The following is a 21,374-nucleotide window of genomic DNA, read 5'->3' on the forward strand; positions in this document are numbered from 1 at the left end:
TTCTGCATGCAGACATAAAAAAATTCTTAAGGGGCTAATTATATTGACATGCTTATTAGGCCTATATAAACTGCTTTTACTCCAGCCAGACTAAAATAAACAGCCCAAGACTGAAGGTAATACTGTGAAGATGTTTTTGGTCTATATTAAACATAACTTTTGACTTTGCATACGTATGTGTGTGTGTTTAGTTTACTTCACCACTTTTTTGAACAAAAATATCATACATGAAATATCATTAACAAAAAAACTTTCACTTCTCATATGAAACCACACAAAGATGAGGCATAATGGCAAAACGTCTGAATAAAAATTATATTACAAAATTTACACAAACATATAAAAGATAGGCCATCGCAACAGTTTTTTTGGCGCACGTCAGTGTGGCATCAGAATGCAACTTGGACATATTTCTAACCTGCATGCATCTTGCGGTGATCACCAGTGATCGGTTTTGCATAGACTTTGGCCATCTCGAACGAACCTAATAGCTGCCATGCAAGAACCAATAGGAGCTCAGAATTTGATGACACAATCCATGAGGCAGTTCAAATGACCGCGGGGAAATGTCAAAACAGTTTTTTTTTTCTTCCTGGTTTTATTATTAAGACACGTCGTGTGCAAATCTGCTGATACAGATTTTTACGTTTGCTGTGAGGAATCATTTCAGAACGCGGGATAGAGAAAGTGTCATGGGTGTATGACCTCAAACTCCAGGAGAGATTTCTTCTGTGTTTGCCACGTCTTCATTGTCGTTCAGTCCGACTTTATGACAGCTAAGATCTTACAGATTTGGGTACATTTCATTCAAATTTCAAATTTAATTTTCTCAAAAGGATACGGTCTACATTTTTTAAAATTTGAAACTGGTTACTTATGTTTATGATACTCATCCTTTTTTTACACCTCCACAAGAAAGTAGGGTTTGTCATTCAGATCACCTAGCAAAACACTGACCTAAACCCAACCAATATTGTTTACAAAAGCAAATGTATAAGAAATATTTTACATTACTTTTATCTCTTTTGTGAACCTGAGTGCTCTGCAAGCAAACTGACCTCACCAGAAAAGCTGTCCATCCATATAAAGATAGATAGGTGACGCAAACTTATTTGATTACAGATCAGAGACACTGTTAAGTTTTTATTTATTTGGTGTTGTGCAAAGAATGCATGAACGTGATCATTCATTTGTCAATAATCTGTCCATGTAAATATCATTAGTCTTGAAAGGAACAAAAGTTGTCGCGTAATGTTCATTTTATTAAGTCCATTTTTTTTGCAGTTTGATGAAAAATCTAGGCTAATAGATGTATTTCCAGTCACTAAAAATATCGACACATGCTCAATGGAAGTTGATATTTTGTGACAGTCACAGCATTGATATCATCACAAATATAGTCTGCTTAACTATATTTTTCTGAAAATGTCTCTATTTTTCTCAATTGTTTTTATGAACATAGTATTTTTTCATGTGCAACACCTGATTTGATCATCATGGATATATTTTTTCAGGTCATATTTAATATAAATTGTTTCTACTGTTTGGAACAGCTGCTATGCACAGTTAACAACTGAAGTGAATATTTATGCCTCCCGTGTCATTGTTTTATTAATCAATAATGCCACGCTCAAACTAGAGTTTAAGTATGCAAAATTCTGTCGTATGGCCCTGCGGAAAGGGAGGAGATTAAACAAGATAATTACAAATATAAAAAAGCTAGCGATAGATCTATATTTCACGTTTCTGTACAGAGAGGTCAGGTCTTGATCTTCGAATCTTACGTTGTCACGTGATGTGATTTCACAGGTCAAAGATTATCAGGCTTGAACTTTGCAAAGCAACCCACTGCGAAACTTGTCGCACAAGCTTTAGTTTCTGGTCTGTCGCATTCACATGCGTATTAATGGAAGTCTATGGGGTGAAAAGTGTAGTGTGACCGCAGATTAAGATAAGATTGACTTTGACTTTACTCACTCTTTTTGTTTGAGTTTTTTTTCTTCTACTACTAAACACAAAATAATATATTTTTTAAAAATGCTAGAAACCTATCAAAGGCTACTGGCTTACGGTCGAAACTCAAAGGTTTGGAACGAATTGAAGGTAAGTAAATAGTAGACCAATAGTAAATAGTAAACCCAATTTTGGGTGAATTAATCCGTTAGTAGAGTAACTGATAGCTTAGCTCACTAGATATACCAAGTAGATTGCCCAACATTGTATGCAGTACTGTAATGACGGGGAGTGACACTGACAACAGAAAGTAGAATCCAAATGCAGGTTTAATCGTAGTCAGGCAAGCAATGGTCAATACATGTGTTAACAGATGTATGAGGGCAATCCAGAGTCGAAGTCAAAATAACATGCAGCTGGTCAGAGGCAGGCAGCAAACAGAATTAAATAAATAAACAAGGCGAGGATCAAAACACGGCAAAGGCAGACAAAGGAAACACGTTGTAATGTCACTATCAGTAAACAAGACTCGGCAAACTGAAGGAGTAAATGTGTGGCTTAAATAGTGTGTGTTAATCAATCTTTGAAAGTTCTCAGGTGTGCAAAAGTAATCAAGCTAAATGAGGAAGCAGGTGTGTGGGCCAAGAGGGCATGCACTAATTTCCAGGGGTTTCATTACCACGACGTAAAATGGGCGTGGCTTGGTCAGTGTTTGGGAAACGCCCCCTTAAAGAAAAAAATACAATACTGAGAGGTCACCGATCATGCGCAGTACATGTTCTTTTTTAGCGCGGTCATTTCAAACAGAATGATTATAGATACAGAACCTACCGCGGTGGATAACGAAGGAAAAAAACAATCATACAGGTTATTTTTTAGTTTTTATAATATTATATTTTAAAGATTTCATCAGCAAAAACAGCTGACCTCGTTTTACTCCGTACTGTCTTTGGGCTTTTGTACTTCCATGGTAAACCAAATAATATTGGTCGTGGTAAGATTAACCGTGTTTTTGTAGTTTAAAATATAGTATTCAGTCATGTTTAAACAAATAAATACCACATTTTTCTGTAATAAACCGTGGATATTTTTTCTTTCTCAATCTTAGTTAATTAACATAACTCATATTTATTTTTTTATTTTTATTTAAAGTCATCATACACAAAAAAAACTGAGATCAGGACTTGTATCTGATGTTACTGTATATAAAAGTGATCATACATGAAACACCTGAGATCAGGACAGGTATCTGATGTTGACCAATATAAAAGTGATCATACATGAAACCCCTGAGATCAGGACAGGTATCTGATGTTAATGTATATAAAAGTGATCATACATGAAACACCTGGGATCAGGACAGGTATCTGATGTTTATGTATATAAAAGGTGATCATACATGAAACCCCTGAGATCAGGACAGGTATCTGATGTTACTGTATATAAAAGTGATCATTGTTGGACTTCAAAGGGTCCAGTGCATGTTCAAAAATGGGTTCGGAGTCAATCTGTCAAAAATTATAAGTTTTATTTGCTCAAGCAGGAAAGAAACCAAAAGCAATACACTGCGCAGGAGAGGTACAGTTCTCTAAACTCTCCTTCAGAGACACATCCTTTTATACCACAGTTGTCTTCCGTGCATCTTCTCTTAAGAGTTAACCTTTTAAGGCAAATGTCTCCTCTTAGCACACACATGGCTCATACATCCTGTCATTCTTAGAACTCGCACCTATATTCAATAACAGGATGTAACACTGGTCTATACCGTGCTCACAATATGGCTGTTAACCCTTCAGACGATTTCATAGTAACCAACACCCTATGGATCAATCATTAAAGACTTCTTATGCATGGAAAACATATCAAAATTATATTTAAACTGAAAAACACCACATCATACATGAAACCCCTGGGATCAGGACAGGTATCTGAAGTTACTGTATATAAAAGTGATCATACATGAAACCCCTGGGATCAGGACAGGTATCTGATGTTACTGTTAATAAAAGTGATCATACATGAAACCCCTGGGATCAGGACAGGTATTTGATGTTACTGTATAAAAATATAAAAGTAATCATACATGAAACCCCTGGCATCAGGACAGGTATCTGATGTTACTGTTTATGATATATAAAGTATTTGACACAAAAGCCCTGGAATCAGGACAGGTATCTTAAGTTATAACAGTATTAATGTAATCTGAGAGGTAACTTAAGTTAATTTGTTTAATATAACATACACTGACTTCACATGAAACACCTGATCAGGACAGCTATTTTAAAGTACTGCATATAAAAGGCACTGGACACGAAACCCCTGCGATTACGTATAGGTATTTGAATCAAACGGCTGTTTTCTCAATCTGCGCATGATCCGTGACCTATGCAAATTCACAGATAGGCCACGCCCACCCGATGATGTAATAGCGGTTACGCTGTACTGAAACCCCTGGAAAAAAGTGTCTGCCGGGCGAAGAGCATGTATAAAGTTGAAGTCCATTTACAAACACATTTGTAGTTCTGTGAGTGAGAATGTTTTCCAGCGACCTCTGGTGGTTAGAGATCGCTGGTGAATGTGACAAGTACAGATTTAATTTATACTATATATAACAAATTTTAATGGTCACAAAGTAGACCTTGGGCTCTATTTTCACGGTCCATGCGCAGAGCGCAAAACGCAGGGCACAAATCCATTCAGGGCATGTCAGAACGCATTTTTGCTAATTTAAGGAGGGGAAAATCCGCTTTGCGCCGTGGCGCATGGTCTAAAAGGGTTGAGTTTATTTTCTTAATGAGTTATAGGTGTGTTTTGAGAATAAACCAATTAGAGTCTCATCTCCCATTCCCTTTAAGAGCCAGCTGCATCGCGCCATGAGCACATTTGCTATTTGCAGGATGTAAAGTAAATCTAAGTGGAAATACTGAGCATTTCACTAGCAAACAGGTAACATTTAACTGTTTTTTTTTTTTTGTAACAGAAAACTGTTAAACAGAGCATCTACTGCGTGAGAATGAGAGAATGGATCAATTTTCACTTTCGCTCTTGGATAGGGAAACCTCTATGCACAGACATCAATTAGTCTATAAATTATTCATTGCGTTTGTTAAGTGCAAATATTCGTTTCAAAACTATTTCTAAATTCAGTTCTAATTTCTAGCAAACGAATAAATGAACAATAAAAACGAAGTGTGCTCAAAAACCTGAGTTGTATCCTAAAACAGATGCTGTGCCCCATATGGTCTAAAACCTGACAGGTGGGCAAATCTAAGCTTGTTTTTTATAAAACAAATATAAATATGGATATAATGAATAATACTGCTAATAATAATAACATTATACAAAAGCAAATTGTTATGAATGAACTGAAAAAGCCTCCCGAGATGAAGAAGACATAAAAGCAGTGGTTTTTCATATTTATGTAGGCTAGAAAATAATATAATATTTTGTAATATTTTAATCCTTTATATTTATATCCTCTATCTATTCTTATTATATCCTTTGTATATATCCTTAATATTTAAATTTTTCATATGTAAAGATATTTGCCTATTGCTCTCTTGTACGTATTAAGCAGTGTGTAAGCGAGGCACAACTCTGCGCTCGAGTTTAGACCGGGTTTGTTTTGGTCTAATGGAAAATCTATTATTTTAGTTTTTCAAAATGGCAGTGCACCAGCAGTGCGCCTCAGAATGCCTTCCTTTTTAGACCAGGACGCCTATGGGCGCACATATGAGCGCTAATGCAATTGCTATTTAAACAGCATAGCGCAACGCCTCAAAACGACTCTTGCGCCAAGCTGAAACTAGCAAAAGAATATTGCGCCACATTGCGCCAGGTGTATGATAGAGCCCGATAATTCAAATATAGTACCGATTTGGTCATCATATGGTTTCAAACCCTGTGAGTGTCGATGAATCATGAGTCACTGAATCATTCACTAAAACCGCTTATTTAAAAATATCTGAATATTGCTTTGATTTTTATTAAAACTGTTTTTGATAAATTTATTAGCAATATTGTGTCTTAGGTATGTTCAGGTAACTTGTATAAATCAATATTATGATCAAAATCCAAAACAGAGTCTTGCATCCAGAAAGACTCAAAACTGACCTGTTTTGCAGAAGTTATTCATAAAAATGTTTATGGATGTCTGAAATGGACTGTACTCAGACGGTCAGTCTGCTGCTGATGGTAGATCTAGCGCTGTGGTCAGTCTTCTGTTTATCTATCTCGCAGTTCTGGCCTGTAATTACCGAACCTCACACGCCAAAGAACTGACTTCAAATGACTTACACCTGTTTAGATTATGTATACAAAATGAGACAACCTATCGTTTTCTCAGCAGTTGTACGTTGAGCAAAACTGTTTGTCCAGACAATAACACCTCAGTGCCATCATAGAAACAAAGCCCTAAATCAAATTGCTGGACTAAAAATAGGGTTGAGAGATTTGCTTTATCTGTTTTTTTTAATCTATATTTGTTTGTTTATGTCCGCAGCTGCATCTGATCTGGTGCTAAATGCTCCGCTTGTGCAGCAGACGACGTATATAGAGGACCGTCCCCTTCACATGCTGTACTGTGCAGCCGAGGAGGACTGTCTGTCCAAGAGTGCTGCTAGTGCTAACTGGCCTTATGGTCATCGCCGCCTGCTCCGATTCTCTTCGCAAATACACAACATCGGACGGGCAGATTTCAGGCCTAAAGCTGGACGACACTCATGGGTTTGGCACGCATGTCACGGGTAAACATACACTTAAAACATAATGATTTCACGGGTTGACAGGGTTTTGCAACAATATAGCTCAAAACTAGCCCAATAATATTCATTCATTTATTTTCCTTTGGCTTAGTCCCTTATTTATTAGGGGTTGCCACAATGGAATGAACCGCCAACTAGCCCAATAATATCAGAACTCAAAATATTTCATTCATAAAATATATAATTTACACTATATGCATTATAAACTGTTTCTATGTTGAAAATAACATTAGTATTTTTGAGGAATCCATAACCTGACACCTTAGATAGCATAGTCTCTCTGTTTTGACTGTTTTGTGCCATAAAGTTTATAACCATTCAGGATATGGAATCATGCTAAACAATTCTGGCAGTGATATACCATAAAATTTAAAATGAACCCTTATGTGCTGCTGTGGGTGATGCTGAGTCTTAATTTAGCTGTCTTAAAACTTTTTCCGTGATTAAGCAAATAGAATGATTTTTGGTGAGAAAACCTAATTTCATACATATTTTGGAAAAATGCTTTGAAAACTTTCAACAACTCAACAATACACTGAGCAAATTTACTCAGATCAACAGTAAAAATTATAAATTTTAGCTCTTCTCAACAGGGACAACCAGCAACAATCAAGAATGCATGATTATATGGTGTCATGGCTTTGCAGTAAAAAGAATATATATATATATATATATATATATATATAAATATATATATATTTATATATATATATAAATATATATATATATATATATATATTATAAAGGAAGTCAATGGGGTAAAAACAGCTGCGAACATAATGAAAGGGTTTTTAATTTGAACAGTACTAAAGGATTAATAAAATTAATGGAAAATAAGATTTTTAAGATGTTAATCAAATAGTAAATCGATCTTCTCTTGATCAGTGGTCCTCAACCACCAGGCTATAGGTACCAGTCTGTGGATCAATTGGTACCGGGCCTCAAAAAAATCATTGATTATTTCTGTTGTATTTATTATCTAAGTCTTTACCGATCTTTTAATTTGAAAAATCATTTATTTTGAAAAAGGACCTTATTCTCTTGGTTACATTTCGGCCCCTTGAGTGCCCAAGCCTCAAGTAGCAAAATGAGTATGAAACAGACATCTTTTTTGCGAAGGGGAAAGGCCCAGTGAAGGACTCACAAACTGCCAAGATTCACAACCAATTTTTTAACAAATCAGGTGAGTCCACCATCTCAGTGCAAGAGGATGAACTGCTTGAGATTGCAAATGATGGTGGCCTTTTAGTGGCCGTTCACATATCGCATCTTTTCTAGAGTTCTAAGTTCGTTATTTCCAATATGGGTGCACAGCTTGTGCGCACAAGCAGCATGACGTGTTCGCGCCTTCCAGACGCAGCCAGTTGAATAAATCCCGTAAGCGCTGAGCATTGCGAGCCATGTGACAAGAACTGACCGATCTGCTTCAGCTTGTATGGAATGTACACATTTCGGTAAACTAATTATCTCAGACAAACACAGTGCGCCCAAACACTGCAGTGCTTTGTCATTTTCTCCATAAATAAAACTTGTATAGCAATTGTTTTGTCAGCTTGTCATCCTCCAAAAAACAGTTGATAGTCACCTTGCAACCTACAACATACTATACACTAAGATATAAAAATGCAGTTTATAAGATGTAATTACAAGAAATCAAGAATCAAAAAAGTCAAACTTGATTGTTAATTATCAATGTGTGTGTGTGTGTGTGTGTGTGTGTGTGTGTGTGACTCCACAGGCATTATCACAGTATGGACATTTTCACACATTATGACCTGATGTCGGCGAATGGCACTAAGGTTGCAGAAGGACACAAAGCCAGTTTCTGCCTAGAGGACACTGACTGTGATGAAGGTCAATCCCACTGATCCAGAAACGTCCTTAAATTTCTCAGTTTACTTGGACATCTTTACTGAAGTACACATCTGTGTTCATTCTAGGTGTTTCTAAGAGATACAAGTGTGCAAACTTCGGCGAGCAGGGCATCACAGTGGGCTGCTGGGATTTGTATCGGCATGACATTGACTGCCAGTGGATCGACATTACTGACGTCAAACCAGGAAATTATATCCTTCAGGTCAGAAAATAGCCCCTTTCACACAGTGATACCGGTAATTATTCTGAAATTTTTTTAAACGACTTTACTGGTACATTAAAAAATGCGCTGTTCAGACAGGCACAGACATTATGGAATTTTTCCCGAAAAGACCATTCACACATCCATTTCTTAAATTCTGACATCATTAACCAGAAATGAGTTCTAAACGGCTACTCTTGTATTTATAAACATTTGACTACATTACAGACTCTGTGGATAGATAAGTAATGTGAACGGCTTCGATGAAAACATAATGAAACACTTTCTCATGTCAAGATATAATATGTGTGTGTGTGCTGGCGCTCACCGGCTGCTTTATGTGTACACTTGTCAGAGCTTAAAGGTAAACAAACAATGGCTTATTTATACTTATAATGGCTCATTTTATCGATAATTATTTACACAGTAGGTATTAAGAAGGAACATAGAAATGTAATCTGACTAACATTTAGCAGCTAAATGTGTCTGGAAAACATTCACAGACTTTTATTCTCACAAACCGCGCGGAGGTGAATGTGTCTGAGTGTTCTGATCGGCTAAAGTAGATGTCTTACGTCAGTGCGTTCTAGATGTGAACACGCTCTTTCCGGCAATCTTTCTTTTGCGTTCACACATCGCATCATTCCGGCAAATAACAGGCAATGTTACAACTCCTCTTCCCCAAAAATAGCCGGAATGAATTTACCAGTATTTTCAAAAAGGGCTTGTTCACACATACAGACCTTTCTGTAAAATTGCCGGTAATTTTTTGGAATGGTCAGTACGTGCGAATGGGGCTAATTAGAATCATCTTTTTCAAGCATATTTCTTCATTCAAGAGTTTCAAGACTTGTTTATGTTTCTTGCTTTCTTTTCAGGTTGTGATTAACCCTAACTATGAGGTTTCTGAGAGTGACTTCACAAACAATGCCATGAAATGTAACTGCAAATATGACGGCCACAGGATCTGGGTCCATAACTGCCATATTGGTGAGAAATTATTATAAAGCCTTCAGAAAATACACTACTGGAGCTTACTTCTGGACTCTCTGTAATCTAGCCTTCACATACAAGTCTTCACATATGGCAAGACATTTTTAACACACAGATACACTTACTGAAGACTTAATTAGATAAACCTTTCCAACTGTTCGTTAACACAAATTTCTAATCAGCCAATCACATGGCAGTAACTCAATGCATTTAGGCATGTAGACATGGTCAAGATGATTTGCTGCAGTTCAAACCGAGCATCGGAATGGGGGAGTAGAAGAGAAAGAGTATTTCAGAAACTGCTAATCTACTAAGATTTTCACGCACATCCATCTCTAGGGTTTACAGAGAATGGTCTGAAAAGGAGAAAATATCCAGTGAGTGGCAGTTCTGTGGAGGCAAATGCCTTGTTGTAGCCAGACGGAGATTGGCCAGATTGGAAAGTCAACAGTAACTCAAATAACCACTCGTTACAACCGAGGTATGCAGAAGAGCATCTCTGAATGCACAACACGTCCAACCTTGAGGCAAATGGGCTACAGCAGCAGAAGACCACATCGGCTGCCACTTCTGTCAGCTAAGAACAGGAAACTGAGGCTACAATTCACACAGGCTCACCAAAATTGGACAATAGAAGATTGGAAAAACGTTGCCTGGTCTGATGAGTCTTGATTTCTGCTGCGCCATTCGGATGGTAGGGCCAGAATTTGGTGTCAACAACATAAAAGCATGAATCCATCCTGCCTTGCATCAATGGTTCAGGCTGGTGGTGGTGGTGTAATGGTGTTGGGGACATTTTCTTGGTACACTTTGGGCCCTTTAATATCAATTAATCATCATGTCAACACCACAGCCTACCTGAGTATTGTAGCTGACCATGTCCATCCCTTTCTGAACAAACTGTACCCATCTTCTGATGATGGCTACTTAAAGCAGGATAATGCACCGTCATAAAGTGTGAATCATCTCAGACTTATTTTTCAAGCATAGCAATGAGTTCACTCAAATGGCCTCCACAGTCACCAGATTGTAATCCAACCTGATCCTAGTAAGGTGTACCTAATAAAGTGGCCACTGACCATATATAAAATAAAGTTCCATAGTGGTTTTCCTTGGAGCAACAGATGTAAGATACACAGTGGCACTATCAACTACCGTCTTATAGGCCCTCTGTTTTTACGGCCATTTATTCATTCACTTATTTTCTTTCGGCTAATCTTGTCCGCATGTCTTTGGACTTTGTTGGAAAGCGGAGCACCCGGAGGAATCCCACATAAACACCGGGAGAACATGCAAACTCCACACAGAAATGCCAACTCATCTAGCCAGGACTCGAACCAGCTGTCTTCTTGTTATGAGGCGACAGTGCTAACCACTGAGCCACCCTATTTACCTCATCATTGAGTTTGTTTATTTACTTGTGTAAATATATGTGTACTTATTTAGTTTTCATATCTGATATGAAAAACATCATATCATACTATCAATATTATTGAATAGTATGTGGAGGTTTATATGATTTATGTACAACACCGTTTGTAGTGACGTCTATTATATTATATCTTGACATATATGAGACTGCATTTAACAAATAAGTGGTTATAATTGAATTTGCATTGTGAATTTTAAATAAAAGTTAAAAAGGTCTTTTTGTTACATTTTAGTTACTCTACTCTCAAAATCAAACAAAATCAAAATCATCAATTGATTTTTATTTAAATATATTAAACAAAAATTGGCTGCCAAACTTGAAGAGCTAGCAGTCAAAATTATCTCAGATTATCCTAATAGTAAAAATCACATTAAAAGCCAGCTTTAAAAATAAAATATACAAATTGTATATTACATTGTAAATTAAATTTACATATTACATGTATTCTTTTAGCAGACACTTTTATTCAAATGAGAAAATCAACATGTAGGTGCTGTATTACGTTTTTAAAATTGTTATTTTGAACCCAGTTTTACACAAATTTTCTGTGGTCGATATAACTTTTAGCGAGTTTAAGAATTTATTACCTTGTAAAAACAGGCTGATGTACAGTTGAAGTCAGAATTATTAGCCCCCCTGAATTATTATGCCCCTTGTTTATTTTTTCCCCAATTTCTGTTTAATGGAGAGATTTTTTTTCTGCACATACCTAAACATAATAGTTTTAATAATTTATATCCCTTAAAATTTTTACATTTATATGACCTTAAAATTAAAAAAAATTTTTTTTACTGGTTTTATTATAGCTCAAATAAAACAAATAAGACTTTCTCCAGAGGAAATAATATTATCAGGCATACTGTGAAAGTTTCAAAGTTTCAAACTTTAACTGTATATTAGTTTATTATGGTACTATGCTATTCTGAATACTGAAGTTACATAAAATCATTTGAAATGGAACATTTTGTTTAAATACTGAAAAATATGTTCATTTATGTCTTTCAATTTCAGGAGACGCATTCAGCGAAGAGGCTGAGAAGAAGTTTGAGAAATATCCTGGACAACTGAACAACCAGATCTCATAATACAAGCAACAGATTGAGCTGATTAGCATACCCAGACTATCTAACATGTAGGTTAATTCAGTAACAACTATTTATTCTTTCAAACCAGCCATCATCTGATAATCTTTTGAAATTAAGGAAAGCCTCAGAATAATTTTTAAATCAAAAGCAGAACACCAAAAGACACTCTGGCCTACTGATTTTCTGGCTTCGGCATTGTGAAGATTCGATGTAAATAAACATTTGCTCAGGCCATCAGTGGAACAGCCTGCTCTATGAGTTTACAATGCATTGCTGTAGTGCTTGCTTTCTTAAAGCTTTGTGGGCGCGTCACAGCCGATGTCTCTTTGTAAAATGGTCAAAAGTACTTGAATGTTTCATACTCCGGATTTGAGCATTCCTGTTTAAAAGCTGTTACAAAGTGTAAATGTATGTTATGCTTCAAAGCTCTGACTCTTATTTTACTTTCAGATCACTCTTCATGTACAGCTTTCCCGTCAAAAGTACTTGAATGTTTCATACTCCGGATTTGAGCATTCCTGTTTAAAAGCTGTTACAAAATGTATGTTATGCTTCAAAGCTCTGACTCTTATTTTACTTTTAGATCACTTTTCATCAGCTTTCCCGTTGAAGCTTCCGTTATGTTTTTACATTGTTCTTGATTTGTATTTTTACTGAACTGTATAAGCCTTCATGTGTTCGACTGCAGTAAAAATAACATTGCATGTCATGTGCAACTCTGTTACAAATGGAGAATAAAGTGTTATTTAAAGATATGTAAAGTGTTGGGAGGCATTAAAATTAATGGTAAAAATTATAACATATATCGAAGACCTCTGATTAACACTTATAGGCCTTTTGAGTAATTTTAAGTAATTTTTATAAACGTGTCTTAGAAAAAATATATATTTACCATTTTGAGACAAACTATGGCAATGACATATTTTAAGATTGGTCCATGGAAGTTTCTTTCAGAGAAAAATGTGCTTTAAAATGTGTAGAGGATGCTTAAACCTGGTATTTATTTTAAACTCAAACTTGGGATTTATTTTATTTATGACAGTCTATATAAATCTCTCTCTCCCTCTCTCTCTCTCTCTATATATATATATATATATATATATATATATATATGTATATATATATAGGCCTATATATATATATATATATATATATATATATATATATATATATATATATATATATATATATATATATATATATATTGTAACGAGCGATCACATGCCACGTCGCCCTGGTCGCTAATTTCACCCAGCTGGACCATCATCAAGCCAGGATCGCTCACAGCTGGACGGCATCACGCGGAGAGGCATATAAGCCCAACCTACGCCAGGAGAAGATGAGCTTCATTCTTTCTATGACTCCCTGTGCTAATGCTTGTCTCTCTGTCTCTCCGTAGCGGACTCCAGCTCGTGACGATCCTGCACCCGACTACTCACTGTCCTTCACCTACTTCCCGGAGCACCAGAGCACCTCACACCGAAGAAGAGCACCTTATACACCACCTTCACGTTGTAAATAAAGCACCCTCCGGGGACTTGTCTGTAAACCTATCCAACTGTGTCGCTGTTTTCCCTCTGCCTCGCTACAACTGGTGGAGAATGCACGCTTTTTCAGAGGGAAAAAATTCAGAAAACAGCACTTACCAGTAAGAAGAAATAACCACTGAATTTTTTTCTGTTTTCTTCTGTTTACAGACAGGCATCCGCTCTCTCTCTCTCTCACTCACGCTCTCTTACTCGGCTGTCATCCCCTCCTGAGTCATGTCGATCGAAGAGGTAGTATGCCATCTAGCGGAAATCTCAAGAAGACAACAAGTGATAACTGAACAGCTCACCGCAAGACAAGACCGAATGGAACAACAGCTCCGCCAAGCGACCGGTTCCAGCCAGTTTCCTGAGGTAAGCGCTCACAAATTTATCACTAAACTCAGCGACCTGGACGATATTGATGCTTACCTGCACTCCTTTGAGGTAATCGCTGAAAGAGAGAGATGGCCGAAGGAAAGTTGGGCGAGGATGTTGGCACCATTTCTGACTGGAGAAGCTCAACGAGCTTATTTCGCATTAGAGACACCGAAAAACGATGACTATAAAGCATTGAAGAAGGAGATACTAGCCAGAATGGGACTCTCCAATATAAGCGCAGCACAACAATTTTCTCAGTGGTCATATGATGAGAAACAGCCGGTACGTACCCAAGCAGCCAATTTATCTCGATTGGGAAGACTATGGTTGCTGGGAGGAGATCCTACCGCAGTCCAGGTCGCTGAGAAAGTGGTCATTGAAAAGATGATGAGGGCGCTACCCAGACGGCTCCGCACACTTACCAGCATGAGGAACCCCGACTCGCTGGCCGCTTTGGTGGAGGCGGTGGAGCTGGCGGAAGCTCACGTGGCCCGGGAGACTGGGGAGAGAGCGGCTCTGCCACCCCGGAGGGTAAATGCGCCATGGCGACCGGTGGAGGGCACAGCACGACCAGGCAGCAGACCGGCGGTCCCCAGCCCAGTCGACGAGCCGATGCCCACAGAGCCCACATCACACTCGACCCCGGCCTGGACGGCAGGGTGCGTGGTACATCGCAACGTCCCTCCCGAAGCGCCCACCCGAAGAGTATGCTTAGACTGGAAAACGCAGACGGCCACATTGGATACAGGAAGTGCAATAACCCTAGTTCATCCAAAAACATTGAAGTTCCATCAGGAAGGGAAAAGCCGAATCTCAATTACTCGCGTACACGGTGATACCCGCCACGTACCCTCCCAGAGAGTCACCATAGCGACGAAGTAGGGCAGCTGGCGCATCGAAGTAGGAGTGGTTCCAGATCTTCCAGTACCCCTTCTTCTGGGCAGAGACTGGCCGGGGTTCGATGATCTCCTCACCCACCATCAGGCTCGATCGGCTCGTCCGAAGAAGAACAACAAGGGACGGGCTCAACGGGACCGCCAACCAGCGCTGATGGCCACCGAGAGCGACAGAGGGGGTGAGTCATCATCGGCTAACCTGTACTATGATCTTTTTCAACAGATTACCGCAGGTGGCGATTTCGGAAGGGCACAGCGTGAAGACGAAACGTTGAAACACTGCTGGCCACAAGTCCGGATCATAGACGGTAACGAACGGTTTCCCAGCCCTCACCCCCTCCCACATTTTATTGTACAAAATGGTCTGCTGTACTGTGTCGCAGAGAGGCGGGGGAAAACGAAGACGCTATTGGTCGTCCCGAGGACCAAGAGGGAGACGGTTCTGGAACTGGCACATACTCACCCGATGGCAGGACATCTAGGAGCAACCAAAACGATTAAAAGGATCAGAGATCGTTTCCACTGGCCCGGGTTGGATGGAGAAGTCAAAAGGTATTGTCAGACATGCGACATCTGCCAAAGAACGTCTCCCCAACGACCACCCCCCCAGCCCTCTGATACCATTACCCATCATTGAGGTGCCCTTCAACCGCATTGGCATGGACTTGATAGGGCCTTTGCCGAAGTCGGCCCGGGGTCATGAACACATCCTTGTCATCCTCGACTACGCCACCAGACATCCAGAAGCGATTTTTCCCCCTGAGAAAAGCCACGTCATCGGCAATCGCTAAGGAGCTGTTTCTATTATGCAGCCGAGTAGGAATACCAGCGGAGATACTGACCGACCAGGGCACCCCATTCGTGTCCCGGTTGATGGCAGACCTCTGCCGCCTCCTAAAGGTAAAGCAAATAAAAACATCCGTTTATCATCCGCAGACTGATGGCTTGGAGCGCTTTAATAAGACGCTGAAGCAGATGCTCCGCAGGGTGGTGGCAGAGGATGGGCGCGACTGGGACCTCATGATCCCGTACGTGCTTTTTGGAATCAGAGAAGTTCCCCAAGCATCTACAGGTTTCACTCCTTTTGAATTGCTGTTCGGCCGCCAACCACGAGGGCTATTGAACGTGGCTCGTCAAGCTTGGGAACAAGAGCCAGCCCCACAACGGTCAGTGATTGAGCACATGCGGGACATGAGAGGACGAATAGAAAAAGTCATGCCCATCGTCAAACAACATCTGACCGAAGCCCAGCGCGCCCAACAGAGATTATATAACCGGCCCGCCCAACCCAGAGAGTTCCACCCAGGGGACAAGGTAATGATCCTGATACCTACCACCACCTCGAAGTTTTTGGCATCTTGGAAGGGGCCATATACAGTGGTAGAAAGGGTAGGGCTGGTAAACTATCGAGTCCGTCAGCCGGGACGAAGAAGAGAAGAACAACTATACCACATAAACTTGATGAAGAAATGGGTTGCAGCTCCAGGTCATCTAGTTGCCTTCTCAGAAGAAACTTCTCCCGTTGTCCATATAGGTGAGCAACTATCACCGAATCAGAAGGCGGAGCTGCAAGCCTTGGTCGGTCAGTTCAGGGATGTGTTCTCAGAAAAACCGGGCCGAACCACCATCATCCAGCACGACATCATCACCCCACCTGGCACCATCGTCCGGCAGAGGCCTTATCGAGTACCAGAAGCTCGCCGGCTGGCTATCAACGAGGAGATCCAAAAGATGAGGAAATTGGGAATCATCTAACCATCTCGTAGCCCGTGGTCCAGTCCCATAGTGATGGTCCCCAAACCCGACGGCACCCTCCGCTTCTGCAACGACTTCAGGAAGCTGAATGAAATATCCAAATTCGACGGGTACCCCATGCCTCGGGTGGACGAGCTGCTGGATCGGCTGGGTGGAGCCCGATTCATATCCACGATCGACCTCACCAAAGGTTACTGGCAATTACCACTAAGTGAAAGCGCCAAGGAGAAAACCGCCTTCTCCACTCCCGGTGGGCACTGGCAATACCGGGTTCTTCCCTTCGGGCTCCACGGGGCTCCAGCCACATTCCAGCGAATGATGGACATCCTGCTGAGACCCCACCAGCCGTATGCAGCAGCATACCTCGACGACCTAATCGTCCACTCCGAGTCATGGGAGGAACATCTATCCCGGTTACGGAGGGTGCTCCTTGATCTTCGTAGGGCTGGGCTCACAGCTAATTCCAAGAAATGCCACCTGGGTCTAGCAGAAGCCAAATACCTCGGATTCCACATCGGTAGAGGTCTCATACAGCCACAACGGAACAAGGTCAGAGCACTACAAGAAACTCCACAACCCACCACAAAGACCCAGGTACGTGCATTTCTGGGGTTTGCGGGCTACTATAGATGTTTCATTCCCAATTTCTCATCCATAGCCAGCCCTCTGACAGACCTGACCAAAAAGGGATGGCGCGTTCCGAGCCCTGAAGAAGGCACTCACATCCTCACCGGTACTGCACGCACCTGACTTCGGCTGTCCCTTCATTCTACAGACAGACGCTTCCGACTCGGGCCTGGGCGCGGTCCTCTCCCAGGTCCACGGCGATGAAGAACACCCCATCATGTACGTGAGTCGGAAGCTTACCCCTGCAGAGACCCGATACGCCACGGTGGAAAAAGAGGCCCTGGCGATCAAGTGGGCAATCCTGGAGCTCAGGTATTATCTCCTAGGCAGAGGATTTACCCTGGTGACCGACCACGCTCCCCTACAGTGGATGTCAACAGCGAAAAATAACAACGCTCGAGTCACCAGATGGTTCCTGTCGCTCCAGGATTACAATTTCACCGTTCAACATCGAGCCGGGGCCTCCCACGGAAACGCCGACGGGCTCTCAAGGCTATGGTCAGGATGGGCAGGTCTGTCAAAACATTCTACCCCCCCTCTCAATACTCTACCTTTCCTCCGCAGGACACCCAGGACCAGGACGACGCTAAGGGGGGGGGGGGGGATGTAACGAGCGATCACATGGCATATAAGCCCAACCTACGCCAGGAGAAGATGAGCTTCATTCTTTCTATGACTCCCTGTGCTAATGCTTGTCTCTCTGTCTCTCCGTAGCGGACTCCAGCTCGTGACGATCCTGCACCCGACTACTCACTGTCCTTCACCTACTTCCCGGAGCACCAGAGCACCTCACACTGAAGAAGAGCACCTTATACACCACCTTCACGTTGTAAATAAAGTATATATATATATATTAGGGATGCACAATATATCAGCGGCCATATCGGCCAATAAACGCTATTAAGATTATGGTTATTGATCCAATGTCTAAATTAGGCCGATATCTTTAAACCGATAAATTACGTAATTGTACAGACCTGCCTGCCGCGCTCGCGTGGGCGGAACATGTTCAGACTTGTCCAGTGCACTCTAATGGATCTCTCCTCACACTGTTTATTCCTTCAAAGTCTGTCATTTCTTCATGTGGTATTGCTGTGCGTTAATAACTCAGTAAGTAACCATGTTCCTTATCATTGTAGATGTGTTAGATTGAGTGTCATTGTGTATTTTGCTTTAAATCGCCTCTGGAAAAATATTATGTAACATAACTGGTAACATATGTTGTAACCTGCAATCTGGAGGTAAACATTCCATTTAACATTCCATGAAAACGGTCTGGGTTTAATTTACAGGACAATTCAAATCACTTGGTGACGAAAAGTCTGGCTTAGAAATCCCTGGTGACATGTAACGAGTCTGGGAGACTTCACAGAACGGTCCTAAACCACTCTCTGCCAACTTCAAAAGAACATGGCAGATAAGATAAGAAAAAAAAAAACATCTTTAGTCAGCGTTCTACTCACAGACAAAAGACAATCCTCAAAAATTAAACAAAGACATTTAGAACCCAAATCTCTTGTTTAATTACATTTAACTTTTGTAATGTGTACAATCCCTGATATAGACTATACACATTCGTACTTTCAGGCCTTTTTAAAAGCATCAATGAAGTAAGGATATGGGAATTATGTTGATGTACTTGTAGAGTGTTTGGTGTCAATAGAATGCCCTGGACATTTTACAACACATGATGCATAGAGCATGATAATAACAGGCACGGCCTGCATTTTTCAATGCCCTGAATTAAAAACCGTCCTTAGGCTGCGGGAGGACCCAAAATTTGCATACGAACAGCCTAGAGACAAAGAGAGGTTTCACGCTCAAACTTTGTCCTGAAATCATTGGTCGAGAACGCTGAACGGGTCGTGACGTGACCCGCAGGTATAAGCAGACTGCTCCCCAACATCTGAGAAAAGTGGTCCGAACAAAGAACCCATCAAAGGTGGCCCCTTGGAGGGCCACGCGGCTCTTCTACGTCGCATGGACTTTTCCAACCACGTTTTCTTATTTTCCGGCAAAGTAAACTCAGTTTAAAGTTTGCGATCGTGTTCGTCCGAACTGCATTACAAACTCAACGCATCAAGAAGGACATCAAGAAGTTTCATCAGAAAGAGACTCGCATAAAGAGAGAGACCTCCAGACATAAATGTCCAGGTATTTTTAGTTATGCGAATAAGCTGTGCCCCTTTTTTCAAAAAGGTGTTTTTTATAATCTTGGTGATCCTTAATGGTGCATGTGGAACTAAAAGTTTTGTCACTCTTTATCTGAAATATCTATTTCCTCGCTTTACTATTTCTCTTTGTTGTTACATGTTCTCTAGACCTGTATAGACCCGACCACTCCACGTGATTTACCTTTGTTCTATGTTTAATGTATGTCCGTGCATTTGTTCGTTATCTGTCTGACTAGTCAATAAATCCCATTATAATCAAATTAATTGTATTGTTTGCCTCACGAGAAAATGTCACTGAAATACAGATTCCCCTGCCTAGCTGTTATAAGTTGATTAAAATTTATGAATGATTAATCTACTTCACAAGAAGTAGGCTAGCAACAATTCCCTTTTCTAAATGAATAGATCATTACCGTGTCCGCTCGGAAGAGCGGCAGCTTTAGTTATGTTTGTTTGGTCAAGTTACAATAAATTTATCCAGAATATTAATTGTTAATAATAATTTGTTATTGTTGATAATTAATATTCATAATCTGAAAGTCCGCTCGGTCGAGCGGGCAGGATCAGATACAATCATATGTTTGTTTGACCAGGTTGACTGAAGCTTAAGCTGGAATATTAATAATTAAGAATGAACCGTTATTGTTGATTATTAATATTCATAAAATGAGCTAATTTCTGTTACAATTACATGTATAAACCTTTCCTGCTGTGTCTCTTTGTTGTGTTTGAGATATCAGGGGAGATTAACTTCTTACTCCATGGCCGAATAATGTTAGTTTCAGGGTGAACTGCCTTCTCTTTTATATGCAGCCGTTAAATGAACGAGTACACATGTAACTTGGTCCAAAATATTTATTTCCGTGTGGTACAACAACTGAAAAAAAGTCTCATTGCCCAAAAACCACTCCTCCTTTTTCTCTCTCTCTCCCTCTCCGCTTCACACAAACCCCAAACTGCAGCCCAGTGCATTAAAGGACCCGCAGATTTTACAACTTGTGTAAACATAACGGTTGTTTATAATCTGATTATTTGTTATTATTAATGCGTTGCTTGCCGTGTGTTATTGATGTAAGATTGTATTCAGTTTGATCAGAATATTCATATTGATTATAACAAGCGCGCGAGCTGTCACCGCACACACACACACACACACACACACACACTGTAGCACGGGGGAGAGGTTAGAGGTGAATCTAGTCATAGAGGCTCTCGACTAGCCGCTCATTCTGTCTTTATATTCTGCTCTGTGTTTGCCATAAAGTCAGCTCAATACAGGTTTTGTATGAAAATCTGACTCTGATGGGAACTCTGCCTCTGCAGTTATTGGTTTATCATAAACTTTTCATCAATAATTTTTCCCGCAATTGACAGCAAGAACGAGCGCAGAAGCTTTTTCTTATTGACAAGCAGCTCCTAAATGTGTTCAAAAGAATAAGATGAATCTGTGCTGCATTTTCTAAACGTACTATCTATATTTAGCTGTTCGCTTGTACGGTGGCTCTGAACTGTCAATACACCTCTAAAAAAGGCTTTTTCGGACATGACATATTTGTACATGTGTACATCACTGCAACATGTTTTCTTTAAGACCATTTGAGCTGGTTTCAATCCTTAGCTCTTTCATTTTCATCTTGTTTAAATATATTTAACTTGCCTGTGGATTAAATCCCATTTTGGGATTTTTGGAATTACAATTTGCCTTGAAGTAA

The 21,374-nt window shown here is 40.2% G+C and overlaps 1 protein-coding gene across 28 annotated transcripts in view; it reads left to right on the forward strand.

The window, feature by feature from the left end:
• The window catches only part of loxl3b (lysyl oxidase-like 3b), a 177,721-nt gene extending 157,799 nt beyond the window's left edge, over positions 1 to 19,922 (forward strand). For 17 of the 28 annotated variants that reach the window (XR_012388454.1, XM_073919374.1, XM_005156544.5 and 14 more), the window contains 5 exons: positions 6,455 to 6,698; positions 8,455 to 8,570; positions 8,657 to 8,793; positions 9,672 to 9,783; positions 12,230 to 13,058. Coding sequence is in view for 27 of the 28 variants with exons in the window: in XM_073919374.1 (XP_073775475.1) it covers positions 6,455 to 6,698; positions 8,455 to 8,570; positions 8,657 to 8,793; positions 9,672 to 9,783; positions 12,230 to 12,303 (683 nt within the window). In the remaining variant the exon portion in view is untranslated. Of the gene's footprint in view, positions 1 to 6,454; positions 6,699 to 8,454; positions 8,571 to 8,656; positions 8,794 to 9,671; positions 9,784 to 12,229; positions 13,059 to 13,702; positions 13,856 to 18,202 lie in introns of those variants that run through there. The other 11 variants (XM_073919361.1, XM_073919368.1, XM_073919364.1 and 8 more) reach the window with 2 other exon arrangements.
• The last annotated feature ends 1,452 nt before the right edge of the window (positions 19,923 to 21,374 follow it).

Source organism: Danio rerio, chromosome 13 (assembly GCF_049306965.1).
Source record: "Danio rerio strain Tuebingen ecotype United States chromosome 13, GRCz12tu, whole genome shotgun sequence".
NCBI lineage: Eukaryota > Metazoa > Chordata > Actinopteri > Cypriniformes > Danionidae > Danio > Danio rerio.